This window comes from Pan troglodytes, chromosome 9 (genome assembly GCF_028858775.2).
Source record: "Pan troglodytes isolate AG18354 chromosome 9, NHGRI_mPanTro3-v2.0_pri, whole genome shotgun sequence".
Lineage (NCBI taxonomy): Eukaryota > Metazoa > Chordata > Mammalia > Primates > Hominidae > Pan > Pan troglodytes.
Genome location: NC_072407.2, coordinates 126,601,548 through 126,618,798, shown reverse-complemented (window position 1 = coordinate 126,618,798; position 17,251 = coordinate 126,601,548). Strand labels below are relative to the sequence as shown.

Here is a 17,251-nt window from a genome sequence, read left to right as displayed (position 1 = left end):
GCCCAGGCCCCGCCCCTGCCGGGAGCCCACTTTCCCAGTCCTGGGCGGCGGTCAGATCCTTGCAAGCATGGTCGCGCCGGGGCTTGTACTCGGGCTGGTGCTGCCATTAATCCTGTGGGCCGACAGAAGTGCAGGTGAGGCGGCCCGGCTCGGCCGGACCCCTGCCCCTCAGCCTGTGCGGGCTCCGAGACCCCGTGTCCTCTGCGGGACACGGATCCGCGCCCCTTTCTCAAGGTCGACGAAGGAACCTAGCTAGGCTAGCGGCTCGCGTCTCCGACCAAGGCCCGGTGTGCAGGAGTCTGCTGGGTTGAACCCCGGCCTCTCCACTTTCTCCACCCCCCACTTACCATCCCTGACATGCAGCCTGTGAGCAGGGAGAAAGTGCGGCTTGTCTGAGTGAGGAGGCCCAAATGTGCCCAGAAAGAGGCCTTCGGGGTCCTGGAGTAACTGCAGGGGAGCTCGGAGGGAAGGAGGCGAAGCTAGTTAGGTAATATTTGGAAACAGGTGACTGAATCTTCCAAAACATTTCAGCGCTACCCCCTCAGTGGTGCCCTTGGGGAGGGTTTGCTTCAGGCGGGGTTCCTTAGGGGAATTAAATTTTACTCGTTTAAGTGGTTATTAGGGCTAAGAAATACAACCCCCTCACTAGCTCTGACTATTTAAGGCTCAGTTTTGATTTCTGGTGCCGCTTACAGATATTGGTGGTGGGAAAATGTGAGTGGCATAGGGGAGGCTGGTGGCTCGCTTTGGCTGTTGCGCAGGTCAGATCTTGCCATTCGAATACCCTAGGCTGGACACTGGGTCACAGTATGGAAAAAGCAGAAGGTGCAATCTGTCTGATAATGCAAACTAAAGTGATAATGTTGGATTTCTTCCTTTCTTTTTCAAAACACTCAAAGAGTGGACCCCAGAGATCCCTGTTAAGAAATGATAGTTGGGGTAGGAGAACAGCGTGCAGAAAAATGACTCCTGCTCTACCTGAGAGCCGGAAAAGTACCTAGATTCAGACAAACTGCAGCCCATAAATGATTGTTCAGAGTCTAACAAAAGTGCAAAATGCTAGCACTCTGTATGCCATTTCCTGACTCTTATCTCCACTCAGTGACCTTTGAGATCCATCTTATGAGGTGGGGAAAAGATATTTTATTAGGTTTTCAGTTAAAGGCTGTTTATTTTAGTGTCAGTATTTTATCTCCTCCTTTGGGTCTTATTGTTACATCACCTTCATTAACATTGATCACATTTTTCATTCATTAGTACTCTACTTGGTTGCATATCCTGACGTTTTTCCTTTAAGTCATTCTCCCTGTGCCCATGTTTACCATGTAATGCTTGAGATGTACAAAATTATATGTAACAATGACACAATAAAATGAACACCCATGAGAGCAGCACCCAACTTAAGAACTAGAACATTGCCAGTCTATTGAGCCTGCCATTGTGCTCCTGGCCGATGCATCCGGAGCTCCTCACCAGAGGCAACCACTGTCCTCTCTTCCCCATAACACTAATTCCTGTTTTTCTACTCCAGCCCCAAATGAAGGAAAAAACTGAAGACCTAAAAAATCCAAATGTTGGCTCACACCTTTAATCCCAGCACTTTGGGAGGCTGAGGTGGGCGGATCACTTAGAGTCAGGAGTTCAAGACCAGCCTGGCCCACATGGCGAAACCCCGTCTCTACTAAAAATACAAAAAAATTGGCCGGGCACGGTGGCTCATGCTTGTAATCCCAGCACTTTGTGAGGCCAAGGTGGGCAGATCATGAGGTCAGGAGTTCGAGACCAGCCTGGCCAACGTAGTGAAACCCCATCTCTACTAAAGATATATATATAAAAAAAAATTAGCCAGGTGTGGTGGCACATGCCTGTAATCTCAGCTACTCGGGAGGCTGAGGCAGGAGAATCGCTTGAACCCCAGAGGCGGAAGTTGCAGTGAGCTGAGATCGCACCACTGCACTCCAGCCTGGGTGACAGAGCAAGACTCTGTCTCAAAAAAACAAACAAACAAAAAATCAAATGGTAAATGTATGTGTCTTGTGTTTGACACAAGGAATGACCAGCCTTGCTCTCTTTCTCATTCTCTCTCTTTTTTTGGTCCATTGCACAATTCCTTGACGTTCCACTGTCTACTCTAATGAGCTTAGAATTTAAACTTTACAAAGATGAGGAATATGATTTTTTCTTTGATTTTTCACAAGTATCTAATTTCGGCAAAGTGGGAATTTCAAGTTTGGAATCAAGTGACTTGTTTTCTAACTTGTCATAAACTATGTGATTTGAGACCAAAGGACATTAATGTTTGTGGTGTGTTTAGCACTGTGCCTGCCACAGGTAAAGTCTCTAGTAGAATGGAAGCTCCCTGTGGGCAAGGATTTTTGCCTGCTATTATTATTATTATTTTTTCATCGTTATATCCCCAATGCTTAAAATAGTAGGCATCAATAAATATTTGTTGAATTAACTAATGAACATGCAAGCTATTTTAAAAAATTGTTTAATCTGCTTTGGTCTCAGTTTCTTGATCAGTAATATGATTATACTTCTTGATCAGTAAGTAGCATGTTTATACTACGATTATGAAGATCCTTTCCACCTCTAAAACTCTTTAGCCTAGCACAGAGTCATCCACAAAGATGTTCACTAAGTGTATGTTGGTGAAAACAGACAGACTTGGGAAGGTATTTCCCCTAGCCTATGGGCTACTGACTGCACACAAATGTGCAAGCTGCAGCCATTCCCCTACCCCCACCCTCTCTCTACTTAGCTCTTATTTATGTCTGTGGTTTTCCTTTTTTTGGTTCCATATGAAGCACCTACCCAAGACAAGGCCCTCCCACACATGTGCCTCCCCCTTCCCCCCAGCAGGCTGCCAACCTGCTTATGCAATTCTGGGGCGTTGTATTCTTTTCTTAGAGCATTTTGCTCATGGTAACCGTGCATCTCCAGCCCAGTAGGCCTTCTGGGTGATCTTTCATTGTCATGTAGGTTTCTTGATCACACTAGCTCATAAGAGAGCGCTGAGGATTTTTAGGGACTGGGCTGTTATTCCAGGAGCAGGATAAATAGGCCACGGAGCTGTGTAGGCGACTCCATTAGCTGTGCTGCCCTGTTAAGTATAGCCGAAGGGGCCCTCATCATTTGTAGCTTCCAGGGAGGAAAATGTCAGCCTTGTTAATTCTGTTTCTCTTTTCTGCCTATCATTTTTATTTAAAATGCTTAAAAAGATCTTAATTTTGTTAATTATTTTAGGTAGTTTGGGGTCTGTTTTATTCAGACAAATTGGGATATAATTTGTTTTATTTTTTTCCTTGTTAAGTTTTGATGAGGAACACGCTGAGATAATTTTGGATGGATGTTTGTATTAATAAAATACTTTTATATAGGCTGGATGTTAAAAATAGGAATGATCTCGTTAAAGCGAGTTCTTATTCAGTCTTGTTAGTGACTCTCTAGAATAGAATCCAGTTTCTAGTGTGTTTTCTCTTGTCCTTTTAGTATAATTTAGCTTGTGGAATGGGTAAAATTGTGACAGAAGACCTTTGTTCAGACATGTTGACCTTCTATCTCTCACTGACCTTATTTATGTGTCTTGATTTATTTGAATTTACCTGAGAAGGAAGCTGACTTGTCATGAATATTTATAAGGGCTTATTTAGAATTTTTGATGCAGTACACTGGGTTGTCAAAAAACCATGATAAGGGGCATTATTTGAAGGAAATTGGCATTAGTGGCATAGAAAAGGGGAGGTAGAGAAGGGGAAAAAGATTAGGGAAGGCTGTTTGGAGAGAGGCATGCTGCTTTATTCCCAGTCATTAGGAGCAGGTGTGGTAATGGAAAGTAGGGAAAGGAAGTGGTTTATTTTTCTCATAAACACCATCTATAGGTGCATGAAAGGAGCATTTTAGTGATTTTGCGGGAGAGAGCCCAGCGTTAGGGCCAAGCCCAAGAGCAAAGAAAGATCAAGAGCTCTGAAGGAGAGGGAAGACTATGGTCCATTGGTTGCCTTGGGCTCTGGGAATTTTCCTTAGTGGTCATCATGTACTATGATGCATACTGTTGGAAACTGTTCTTGTTATGTTGCTTGCCTAATTAGGAGGAAGAAGAGCCAGTTTTAGATGATTAAAGGGACTTAGTATGTTGAAATTCTCTTGTATAAAGACTGTATGTTCTTTGCTGTTTCACTTGATCCAGTTGGTGCTATATCTCTCCGATGATGCTTCCCTCAGTGTTTGTTAAATTTTTTAGGTATTGGTTTTCGCTTTGCTTCATACATCAATAATGATATGGTGCTGCAGAAGGAGCCTGCTGGGGCAGTGATATGGGGCTTTGGTACACCTGGAGCCACAGTGACCGTGACCCTGCGCCAAAGTCAGGAAACCATCATGAAGAAAGTGACCAGTGTGAAAGGTAAGGCAGCCCATCTTCCGTTCAGCTATTGCCCTCTTCTGCCACCTGCTGGATTATCTGAAAATGAACGCTAATGCTGTAGCTCACGTTATCCATCCATCTGTACATCCGTCTGTCCATTCATCCATAAAAGTTATTTGAATATTTGCCATGTGCTTAGGCACTGAGGATACAAACAAAAATAAGACTGAGTCAAAGTTCCTGTTCTCAAGGAACTTACGGAATAATGGGAATAGATACCAAGTTATATAGGACAGCGTGATGAATGCTATGATGAAGGTACATGTGGGGTGTCTTGGGGTACAGAGGAGAAACATTGAACTCAGACTGGGTGGTAAGGGAAGGTTTCCACAGAAGATGGTATTTGAGCTGAATCATATATAGAGGAGAGGCAGTATGGAGGAGAGGGTAAGAACTCTGGTAGTCCTTGCCCAACAACCTTCTTACCTTCTTACCTTAAAAAGTCTTAAAACCCAAGACTAGCACCATGTAAATCCCATTTCTTATTTTTAAACCAATATATTAGAACCAGCAGTTCTTTGGATTTCTAAGTCAGCATCATTTACTGGGAGTGCCATAATGTAAGAATGTAAGACTTCATATTGGTAGTCTAAGGCTCTGGAAGTCACTGCTTTCAGGCCCTGATTCTGTCATTTATATGGCTGAATAATCTTGGACATGTAATATAACATCTCCATGTCACAGTTTATATGTAAAATGGAGATCGTCATGATACCTACAGGATTACTGTGAGAATTAAACGAATTAACACTGGTAAAGACTTGTAACAGTGCCTGGCACACAAGTGCAGAGTAAGTTTTAGCAGTCATGATTGTAACTATTACTATTATTATTTAGTCAGTCATTCAAATATCTATTGAGAGCCTACTATGTGCCCGATACTGTGCTAGGTACTGGTGATACAGTGATGAATAAAACAGATATGTCCTCTTTCTTAATGAGGCATGCAGGTTAGACAGGAAGATAGTAAGCAGTTACCGTTAAGTGTGATAAGTGCCACAGTGAGGAAGAACCAGGTGCGATGGGAGTGCTTCGTAGAGAGTAGGGATAATTACGTAGTCTGAGGCTCATCTTGAGAGGTGAGCAGGGCACACTGGGTAGTGAGAATAGCCTGGCAAAGGCATGGAGGCCTGAGTGTACCTGGGCCATGGGAGAGATGCCAGGCAGGTTGGTTGGTCTGGAACACTGGGGGTGTGTGACTGGGCAGATGACAGGAGATAGGTTGGAAAGACAGGGAGGCTTGTTTGTCATTGCTAAGGAGTGTATGTTTTATTCTAAATGGACAGATTTCTAAACAGCAAAATAATATGATAGATATTTTAGAAAGTTCACTGTGGCAGCACTGTGGAAGATGGATTGGAGATCAGTAAGATAGAGGTGGTGGGCAGGCTGCTATGATATCCAAGCAAGAGATGATGAGGGTTTGACCTCATAGAGTGGCTGTGAGGATGTTCAGGAAGGTGAGAATTAGCAGTTTTCATGAGCAGGGAGATATTACAAAGGAGTGAGTCTCTGTCTAGAAGAGATAAAGATGTAGAAGCCGGTGTGGAGGAGGCAAAGCTAGAAGTTATGGGATGAAGGAAGGCATGCTCAGGGCTGGATGTTACAGATAGCGCTATAGCTGTGTGATGTGGAGGTGCGAATGAGACAGACGAGGAGGCTGCTCAGAGGTGGAGGTGGAGTTCAGGTACAAATTGGTGGTTTGAGCAATGGCTAGCATATATATGTGACAGGGATGCTTGTGGGAATTGTACTGGCCCCCAAAAGCAAGGATTGACTGGTTGGTTTTATCAGTATACAAAACTGATGATCCAATCCCGAGTGATCCAGACCCTGATGCAGTCTCTTCAAAATTCATTTCCATTCAGCAAACATTTAAAAATACTATATGCCAGGCATTGATGTAAGGTAAGTGCTTCTAATTCTTGGGTTTTAAGACTTTTTAAGGTAAGAATGTTGTTGGGTAAACTAAAAGACCGAAAGGGAAGCTTCAGCTGATTGAGACATGCTTCTCTGTTGGATCTAAATGCCGTCAGTGACTTGCAGGATGTCCTGAAAGTGAAGGATTCAAGGGACTCTCAGTGCTTTCTGTTTGTGCTGGGTCACCTTAGAAATAAGGAGCATTGTGTACAAATAATGGCACTCTCAGTAAATGATGCTGATTTAGAAATCCAAAGAACTGCTGTGGTTTAAAAATAAGAAGTGGGATTTACATGGTGCTAACAATTAAGTTACCAATAATATTTAGGTGACAGAGATAACACAGTGCTGTAGAAATACATACAGAAAGCATACAATATTACATAGCATTTCAGTTTAAAAAATCCTTGTGCATTATTTTTAGAGTTTTTCTCCCTTCATGCCTGTTTCAGAACTAATATTTGAGGTGGGCAGAGATGAGGCAGGAGGCTAGGTGGAATGAAAGGTAATAATTAGGAGAGAAGCCTCCCTTTTCCTTTACAGTGATTGTGAAGCTGCTCATTTATCTTGAGTTTAATTTGATAAAAGCCAAGTGAGGGCTTACTTTGTCTAAAACACTGAGCCAGAAACCCTAGGAAAGTATAGAGAAGAATACAAATAGTGCCCATCTTTCAAGAACTTACTGCCCCATTCCATCCTTACACATTTAGTAGTTTAGGCTCAAGTAATGCTCCAGCTGCCTCACTGCAAAGGGATGTATCCTTCATTTGTAGTTAAAATAACCAGCAGCAACTTAAGAGAATTGAGTGATTCATGGATACTGATGATAATTTCACAGGAAAAGAGGTTGATGTTATTGGTGGTGGTGGGGACCTATTTATTAGACTTTCCACATTTACTTGGTAGAAAAGGGGAAGGTATTTGAGTTTAGAGAGATCTGCAAACCTGCTTCAATGGGTTTCTTGCTTTGTTCTGCCCATGAAGCAAAATAGATGAAGTGTTAATTGGAGTAAAGGAGGTAGACATGTAAGAAATTTCATAGGCAGAAAATGTCTCTCAAAAGAGATACCACAGAGAATATTGGAGGGTGGATTTCTGGTTTAGATTTTAATGAGGACTCTGAGATTTTCAGCCACATTACCTCAATTTGCTGCTTTGTCTGCCTCTGGTAATATTTAACTTATTACCCATAGTCCCCTAGGTACCCAGAACAAAGTAAGATATAACAGCATAAAGGTTTTTGTCCAGCAGACTGACACTTAGACATTGGGAAAATTAATACCTGAGGGATGATTGGCACCATGGTCAGGTACTGGGTTGGTTCAAACGATGTTGTCAAATGATGTAAGAGGATTCTTTCAGACACAAGGAATATGAGCAGGGAAAACCAGGCATATCCTCTCACTTTGACATACATGGTAGGGGTGTGTGTATGTAGGTGATAAAATGAGGGTGTGTCTGTCTATATTTTTGTCATCATGATTGAGGTAAATAGATATATTTTCTCTACCTTAAAATAATACAGAAGCCTAAAACCCTCCCTGCCCCTGGTTGGCATGCATACCAATTTTCTTTTTTTCTTTTCTCTTTTTTTCTTTTGAGATGGAGTCTTGCTCTGTCACCCAGGCTGGAGTGCAGAGGTGTGATCTCGGTTCACTGCAACCTTTGCCTGCCAGGTTCAAGTGATCCTCCTGCCTCAGCCTCCTGAGTAGCTGAGGTTACAGGCACCCGCCACCATGCCTGGCTAATTTGCATACAAGTTTTCTATGCTACATAATAAATTGCCACAAACTTAGGTGCTTAAAACAACACGCTTTTACTATCTCACAATTTCTGCGGGTCTGAAGTCTGGTCATGGTTTCGCTGGATTCTCTACTGAGGGTCTCACAAGGTTGAAATCAAGGTGTAGGCCAGGCTGCATTCCCACCTGGAGGTGCGAGTAGGGAGTTACCTGTTTCCAAGCTCCCCTGCGTTGCTGGCAGAATTCATTTAGGTGTTGAGCTCATGGCAGCACCTCTGCTGTTTCAGATCTCTGACCTCTATATCTTCTTTGAAAGAGCTCACCTTATTATGTATGCCAACCCAGGAAAATCTCAATTTTTATTAACTTAAAGTGAAATGATTAGGGACTTTAATCACAACTGCAAAATCCCATCTTTTCCATATAACATTATGTAATCACAAGAGTGACATCTCATTGCCTTTGCCATTTTCTGTTGGTTGGAAGCCAGTCACAGATTCTGCCAGCCACACAAGCATGTGACTTTGGGGTGTCACCTTAGGCTGTGTCTGCCACCACAGGCTATAGTGTAAGTAACTTGCATGAGCAGTTTTATTGATACAAAAGCACTTAAGCTTTTTTTCCTTTGCATTCATATTTGATGGTGGAGATGAACTTCGGGTTACAACAGAATAAATGTAGTTTGGTGAGGGGCAGTGTAGGCAGTAAGGCCTTCTTGACTTCCAAGCCAGTTCCACAAACCACTGAGCCACTTTGCAGCTAGTGAGGAACTAGGGTTCTGTTGGGTGGGGGTGGGGGGGAAGTGAACAGGGGCGCTTTTTTCATTTCTAGGTTGTTCTTCTCGGGAAGGGAACGGTCATGGATAATTTTCCTTTTTCTCTTCTTGGCATCAGATTTTGGCACAATAATAGAACAAAATAATTAACATCTGATATGAATGGCAAGAAGAAAAAACAAGAAAGCACTTTATGACTATGTCTCTGGACAAATTATTTTCATTTTTTCCTTTGATTGTTTGCTTGTTCTTCCCATTTTGAGGTGGGAGTTAATTGGGAGTTGGAGAGAAGGTGGAGACAGAGAGTTTTTCACTGCCCTTGGCTGGAATGTGAGAAGAAGAGCAACAATAAGAAATAGGCCACTAGAGGCCGGATGCGATAGCTCATGCCTATAGTCCCAGCACTTCGGGAGACTGAGGTGGGTGGATCACGAGGTCAGGAGATCGAGACCATCCTGGCCAACATGGTGAAACCTCGTCTCTACTAAAATACAAAAAGAAAATTAGCTGAGCGTGGTGGTGCGCACCTGTAGTCCCAGCTACTTTGGAGGCTGAGGCAGAATTGCTTGAATCCGGGAGGCAGAGGTTGCAGTGAGCCAAGATCGCGCCACTGCACTCCAGCCTGGTGACAGAGTGAGACTCTGTCTCAAAAAAAAAAAAAAAAAAAGAAATAGGCTACCAGAAATGCTAACCCTAGACATGAGAACATAAAGCCCTAGTCAATTTGCATGGCTCTCTTGTCAGTGTAACCCAGGGATGGGGTTTACTTCCTACCATTTAATTGATGGAGTGCCTGGCACACTAAGCACTCTAAGTAGCTGTATAATGAAGGAAGGAAATTAATCTTCCTAGGTGGTACGAGAAAAAATGCGAGGAAGCAGAGATTTGAATGCACTGAAAGTGAGAATTTACAGAAACCTGGGCCTGGCCTGGAATAGCTAATAGCAAGTGATTAGGGCCCAGAAGAGGGATGCAGAGCAACTTGTTCAGAAAGCTGATCTAGATCAGCAGAAAGGCAGCTGAATGGTAAACTCTTCGTGGTTAGTGGCTCAAGTTTATTATTTGGACTCCAGCTTATGGACTTCGTGGGTCAACACTGTTTCTAAAAACTCTTAACTGGACTTAATTGGCCTGTGGTGAGCTCCATTTCAACCAACCAGTCCTGAACGGATAAGCTAAGGACCAGCCAGTTCTTATGAAACATGGTGGCTTTTGCCTTTTTAATCCCACCCTTGCTTTTGGTCTAAGAAACAGTCTTCACAGGTGCTGCTGTCCTTTGTATATGCTTACATAGGAGTAAATCCTTATTTATTTTATTTTATTTTTGAGACAAAGTCTCGCTCTGTCACCCAGGCTGGAGTGCAGTGGCACAATCTCAGCTCACTGCAAGCTCCGCCTCCCGGGTTCACACCATACTCCTGCCTCAGCCTCCCGAGTAGCTGGGACTACAGGTGCCGCCACCATGCCCAGCTAATTTTTGTATTTTTAGTAGAGACAGGGTTTCACCTTGTCAGCCAGGATGGTCTCGATCTCTTGACCTCGTGATCCGCCTGCCTCAGCCTCCCAAAGAGCTGGGATTACAGGCGCAAGCCACTGCGCCCGGCCAATCCTTATTGTTTTAAATGAACTGTCTCTGAGTTGGTTTAACCATTAGTAACCTCTCTGGAGTGTATCAAGTTTTCCCTGCCTTGCCTGGAAGTTAACTCTTCTTAACACTTATGTTATTGTCAGAGTTTACATGACTTTTTTTTTTTTGAGATGGAGTTTTGTTCTTGTTGCCCAGGCTGGAATGCAATGGTGCAATCTCAGCTCACTGCAACCTCCACCTCCTGGGTTCAAGCGATTCTGCTGCCTCAGCCTCCCGAGTAGCTGGGATTATAGGCATATGCCATCACACCCTGCTAATTTTTGTATTTTTAGTAGAGACAGGGTTTCACCATGTTGGCCAGGCTGTTCTCAAACTCCTGACCTCAGGTGATCCACCTGCCTTGGCCTCCCAAAGTGCTGGGATTACAGACATGAGCCACTGTGCCTTGCCAGAGTTTACTTTTCTTTTATCAAGTAGGAAAGGAAAAAAAGCTAGAAACTAACATCTTGAGGACTAGCACAGAAGGAAGTTTTCTGAGGTCTTTGAGGAAGTTGGAAGGAGGTTTCTCTGGGAGGCAGTTCTTGGGAATAAGGCTTGGGTCTTGATGCCTAGTTCTCTCGATTCCTTAGGTCCTAGAGGGAGTGCATCCTCTGGCTGTAGCAGGATGGTATTGCTATGTTTGGCCTAAATAGTTTGGCATTATCGTTTTATTACTGGGTAGCAGAGTTTTTTAGAACCTCTGGTGAAGGTAGTTTTCTTCACCAGCCATGTTGCCTGGATTGAGGCTAAGTGTAAATACCCAGTTAATAGCAGTGAAGAGGAATAAATTGTATAGCAATAGAAGGCTAAGAAATAGTCCTTGGTTTTCTGGAGGTTGACCTCACCACCATAAGTAAATAACGTTGGTGGCAGAAGGACAGAGCTCCAGTAAGATGTGTCAGTGCAGGAAGCCTGGAAAGACCTTGGCAAGCCTGGAGTTGGGACAGATTGGAGTGTCTGCCTGCTCAGAAGTGTGAGCCATATGGAACACATCACACCTGTGCGACACAATCTGTCCTAGCTGCCCACTGTTTCCAAAACAGTGATTTTTCTGGTTTAGGTGAATTATACATTTAATACGTTGACGTGTGGCTACTGATGGTATAAAAGCAATACTGAACATTTGGTCTTAGATTTAATTAACCTCTTAGGGATGGGAGTAGCAAGCTCAGTTGCTTATGCTTTTAAGAGGAGCAAGCATGCACCCTTCCTCTGATGTCTTGGGGCTTTTGGACATTTTCCCCAGGACTCTGATAAATCCTTTTTGAATTGAGTTTTTATTAGTCACCTGTTGTACATTAGGACATCTCATGCTTCTGCTTAGCTCTTGATGATTAGAAAGAACTTTGCAGTGGCTAGCACACAGTAGGCCCTTGGGTAGTATTTTTAGAATTGTTATTTCCCATAGATTGGATGTAATCATTTTAGGATGCTCCATTTCCAGTTCTTATCATTCTTTCCCTTTGAATTTACATTGATCTGATGGGTATGAATTATAAATCAGTTCATATTCTTTGGCATAATGCCAAGAGTATTTATTTTAAAATGTTAATTTCTCATTTTTTTTCTATTTTCCCTTGCTTGTTTTATCAACTTTGTTCATGTTGCTTGGTTCTCCTTGGCATAATTTTTGCCATTTTGAAGATATTTTTCTGAAGCTTCTAAGTATGTTGTTGGCAGGGGTGGTCTGGTGAGTGATGAGAGGTAGGAGGGTGATGGGGTGGTTCTAGGGAATATGCTATGAATTTCTGAAATAGGGTCTCAGACAGCTTCTCATCTCCCTAATTGAGTCCCAAAGCCTTAAGTCTTGTAAATAACTCTGTGAAAATAATTAATTGGGCAAATTGGAATATCTTTTTCACAGAGGGATTAATTTATATGCCTCCCACTACTTTTTGATGTGTTGGTTTCTCCACTCAACAGTTTGCTGTTAGGAAAACCCAGACCACTGGTAGTGTTAATCCTTGTTAGCAACAGAGGAGGAGAGGGGGAGTGAAGGCAAGGGTGATACTGTCAAGCCAGGGGAAGTTCCAGATTATCATTGATTTTCTATACCCTGTGGTCACATTCGATTGAGTAATTGCAAGTTAGTTTGGGGCACTGTAAGATGAAATTAATGTTAATTTTGACAGCTGGATAGTATAATAAGAATTCCTCTTTTATGTTTTCTATTAAACTCTTGAATTTTAATCTGTGTGTATTTTTGTCTATCCTCATTTAGGATTGTAACTGGGTAACTTACTTTTTTTGTAAATGCTTCAGTTAAAAGTAAGGAGGGATTGGTACAGATTAAGGATAAAAATGCTGCTGCTCGTGTTAGTTCTATCCTCTTATCTGAAATTTGGCCAATCTTCATAGCTTTGAATTCAGTTTATTACAGAGGCTGGGAATAGCCACAAATGAGTATAATTGGGCTTTGATTTCACTTTAATTGATTGATTAATTCCTTGGAGTCCTGTTACTATTTCAGCTCACTCTGATACCTGGATGGTGGTACTGGATCCTATGAAGCCTGGAGGACCTTTCGAAGTGATGGCACAACAGACTTTGGAGAAAATAAACTTCACCCTGAGAGTTCATGATGTCCTGTTTGGAGATGTCTGGCTCTGTAGTGGGCAGAGTAACATGCAGATGACTGTGTTACAGGTAATTTGCAGAGTCTCAGCAATAATACACAGTGTTGGTGATGAAGAAGGAAAAGAAGGAGGAATAAGGGGGCAACAAGGAGAAGCAGGGCTGTTTCTATTTAGTGAGTACCATGAGCTAAGATATGTTCTAAGTGCTATGAATGAATTCATTAATTTGACTTAACAATCTGAAGAGATAAGCTACTGATTAAATTGGTAGTTATTGATTAGTGCTAATGTATTCTATATAGGTTAAGAACTTAGAAGGAGTATCGTTTTCTCTAGCACTTTCTCCAAAACTGAGTTTCTTCTCAAGTTGATTTTTATTTTCTTGCTTTTTTTTTTTTTTTCTTTTTTGAGACGGAGTTTCTGTCTTGTTGCCCAGGCTGGGGTGCAATGGTGCAATCTCAGCTCACTGCAACCTCCACCTCCCGGGTTCAAGCGATTCTCCTGCCTCAGCCTCCCAAGTAGCTGGGATTACAGGCATCTGCCACTATGCCTGGCTAATTTTTGTATTTTTAGTACAGACGGGGTTTCGCCATGTTGGCCAGGTTGGTCTCGAACTCCTGACCTCAGATGATGCACCCGCCTTGGCTTCCCAAAGTGCTGGGATTACAGGTCTGAGCTACTGAGCCCAGCCTGTTTTCTTGCCTTTTAATCATTCCTTTGAGAAATATTAAATTTGAGATGTAAACCTGTATAGAACTAGACCATTACCTCAATTCATCTCTTTTTGAAAAATTTATGAAATACAGTATGTTCGTATACTCTATGATTTATTGTTTTGCTTCTGTTTCTTAGTTTTTTCTATTTTTTTCTTTTTGTAGTCTTCTACTAAATAATGCTACTAAAATGATCTTACTCTGAACATATCTACTTCATTTCATCATTAGTTTTCTGATTTAGAATTTAAATTCTTGCATTGAAGTCTTCCTTATCAACATTTTATTTACTCTTACATTCTGTCTTATTTATATATACGGAAGCCCCCCCCCGCCACCTTTTTTTTTTTTTTTTTAAAGAGATAAAGTCCTTCTCTGTCACCCAGGCTGAAGTGCAGTGGTATGATCGTAGCTCACTGCAGCCTAGAACTCCTGGGCTCAAGGGATCCTCCTGCCTCAGCCTCCTGGGTAGCTGGGATTGCAGGTGTGAGCCACCATATCCAGCTGATTTTTTATTTTTTATAGAGATAGGGTCTTGCTATGTTACCCATGCTGGGCTTTTTGAATTAAAATGTTTATTAAACTGAACTTTGGACTCTTTTAGCATAAGAGAGTAGAAGCAGAATCAAAGTTTTATTTCTTGATAGAAAGGATGGTTTTGTATAGAAGCAGAATTGCTGTTAACTCATTAAGGAAAACAGTATTTTTCTTAATGCTGTAATTGCAGTTCCCTGTTTGCACAGAAAGGCATGGACCAGATCTGTTTGTATCTATATAGTCGCTTTCTCAACAGCAGTCTATGCCAGGGGATTCCATCCCATTTTCTGTCAAGCTAAATCAGATTTTGATTGTTAAGAGTAAACATATTTTCTCTGCCTAGAATTTACCCCTGAGCATCTTCTGTATAAAGCTAGGTCTCTAAGCTCTGAGATATAGGGGAACAGAAAAAAATTCCGTCTGAAACATCCAAGTGTTAATATTTATTTTTTATTTTTGTTTAAATCATGCACTTAGTTTGCAAGATAACATTTTAGATGCTGACAGTACCAAAAGCCAAGTTTCTAGTCTCTTAACAGTCTATGGAACCTTGTTTTTTGATTAAAAGAATGTTCTACATGGCTTTCCGTTTATTCCTTTTGCTCCTTTCCTCCTACAAACCCCCAACACACACACATACATCACACACACACACACACATACACACACGAGTCTTTCTCCTTCCCTCCTTCCATGTGACTTCTCTGAGGAGGTAAGAGTTCCACTATAACCTACCACTCTTCACATTCAAATCAAGGAAATGGCAGATTGTGTGCCCATCTTGTTGTTAGGGTAAAGTGGAATTTTAAAATTGAGTGTTATTTATAACGCTGAGTGAGATGTTTATAAATGGAGAAGAGTCTAAATGTTCATCTGTCGCCTCCTAAGTCAGGGTAGGTCTTAAGATTTGGATATTTCTAGTTATGCTCAGAAAAAGATGGCCAATATCCATCAGGAAACCCATTTTTCAATATCTCAGAACTCCCCACATTCCTACTTTACAAATAGAGAAATTAAGATCCAGAAAAGAAGGGCTGGTACCACATTCCAACAAAAGATTCACAGGACTTATGAGGCTGGCTTTTTTTTTTTTTTAATAGTTATCTCCTCAATTTTAGAACTGCTACCATAGTAGAAGGTAAAATAACTTAGAGAATTTCCAAATTCTTTTAAGTAAATAAAGTTTCTGTCCTTCTGTGTGTGTGTGTGTGCACAGACACACACTCACACGCATGCTTTGCTCCCCTATGCAGACCCCATGCCAAGATTCTCTGAGGAAATAGATTCTTGACGTGTCTTCATTAATTCAAGAATGTGGTATGAAGGTTACAAAATGAACACCAGTGAGCAGCTGCTTTGATGGTGAACGGTCCAGTCCCTAGAGAGGCAGCGGTGCTCTCTCCCAGCCTCTGTGGTGTTAATGACTTCAAATACCTTGGTATTCATTTACATCCTCATTTAAATACTTGGTAGAAAAATAATTACACTGCAGTGTTTGATGAGATGAAATCTGATCTCAGCAGATGGAGTAAGGTTTCCCCTTTCATCAGCAGGGAAACCAAGTGTCATTTAAATGAAAATCTTCCTGCAATCTCTTTATTCCTAAGTTTGCTGCCCATATCCCTGAGGAAATGCTTTCATCAAAAAGGCCTAGTTATTGGGAAAGGATACCAATTTCTGAAGTAATTGTCATTATGTTGTCAGGTACAGAAGGAATGGTCCCCACCCCCATTTTTGCTGACACTCTGTGGCTTTCAAGTTTGGGCTTGAAATTACACACAAATGTGAATTTGAAAATGGAGGTTTTCCAGTCAATGTTTTGGATCCACTTCCGTGTGCTGGTATCAATATAGGAGAATGCCAACCATTCTGACTCTATTGGCCTCACAGTACTCTACAGTGTTAGCAACGGGTCTAAAAGACAAGTAGCATGTTCTCTCATACTGCCTCCTAAGCTGGCGTCTCACTGTGATGAAGCACTTGAGTTCCCAGTCAGTGCGGAAGCTAGTGTGGGTGGAGAGAATGAAAGCAGTTTCATCCACTGTTTCCATGGAAGCAACATAGGATCCTGAGTGCTTAGTGCAGAACTGAATTCCAAAGGAGGCGGCTTTTTACAGGTACTTGCTGCTAAAAAATAATTTCCCTGCCAGATACACTGTGAGTGCATTAGCCTGTTCTTACTCCTTCGTGTTTACTTTACATTAACCTGCCAGGTATGATCCTGAAGAAACAGGTCTGGATTTCCTGTGGAATTTTCTTGAGACCATGTGTAACCTGTCCTGAGAATGGGAAGACCAGTCAGTAATCCTGACAGCCTAGAGCTGCCACCACCAAGGGAGCATTTCAGGTTGTGGCTCCCACTGTGACCAAAAGAGCTATCTCATTTCCATCTGGCCATCTTATTGGGCACAGCCGGCTCAGTGGCAAGTCCAGAGAGATTCAAGGGGCAGCATCTTTCAGTGAAATGCACCATGGGGCACCTGGCTGCTTCAGAGTTTCTCTTACGCTGTGGCTGGAGGGCCAGCTGTATTCTCTGCGGTGGGTGGGTGGGGGTGGAAAGCGAGCCAGCTGCACACTCTGTGACCAGCGGCCAATGGAACGTACCCGGCCTCCTGTGCCTCTCACTGCTGTGGCAGCCCTGACTCAGCTGGAGCGCCTGCTCCCTGAGGCAAGCGGTAACTGGGCTTCCTGATGCTCCCGTTGGCCCTTTGTTTTGGGAGAAGCTGGGCCAGTCCAGGGGGATAGAAAGGACTCAAGAAGAAACACACAAATAAAAAAACAAAACAAAATATTTCTGATATATTTGTTTTAAAATAAAAAAATAACTAAAAAGTCAGGATGAGAGGAAATAGCACTTGTGCATAAGTTCATAGAGGAATGATGCTTTACTGGACTAACAAAGAAGGAACTGAGTGTAGCACACACATTCTTTT

The 17,251-nt window shown here is 42.3% G+C and overlaps 1 protein-coding gene across 1 annotated transcript in view; it reads left to right on the top strand.

Moving 5' to 3' along the window:
* The first annotated feature begins 19 nt into the window (after nt 1–19).
* Nucleotides 20–17,251, top strand: part of SIAE (sialic acid acetylesterase) — a 37,973-nt gene continuing 20,741 nt past the window's right edge. Inside the window, exons 1-3 of the mRNA XM_508836.6 lie at nt 20–134; nt 4,247–4,408; nt 12,963–13,138. Coding sequence (XP_508836.2) covers nt 68–134; nt 4,247–4,408; nt 12,963–13,138 — 405 coding nt within the window. The 5' untranslated portion in view covers nt 20–67. The remainder of the gene's footprint in view (nt 135–4,246; nt 4,409–12,962; nt 13,139–17,251) is intronic.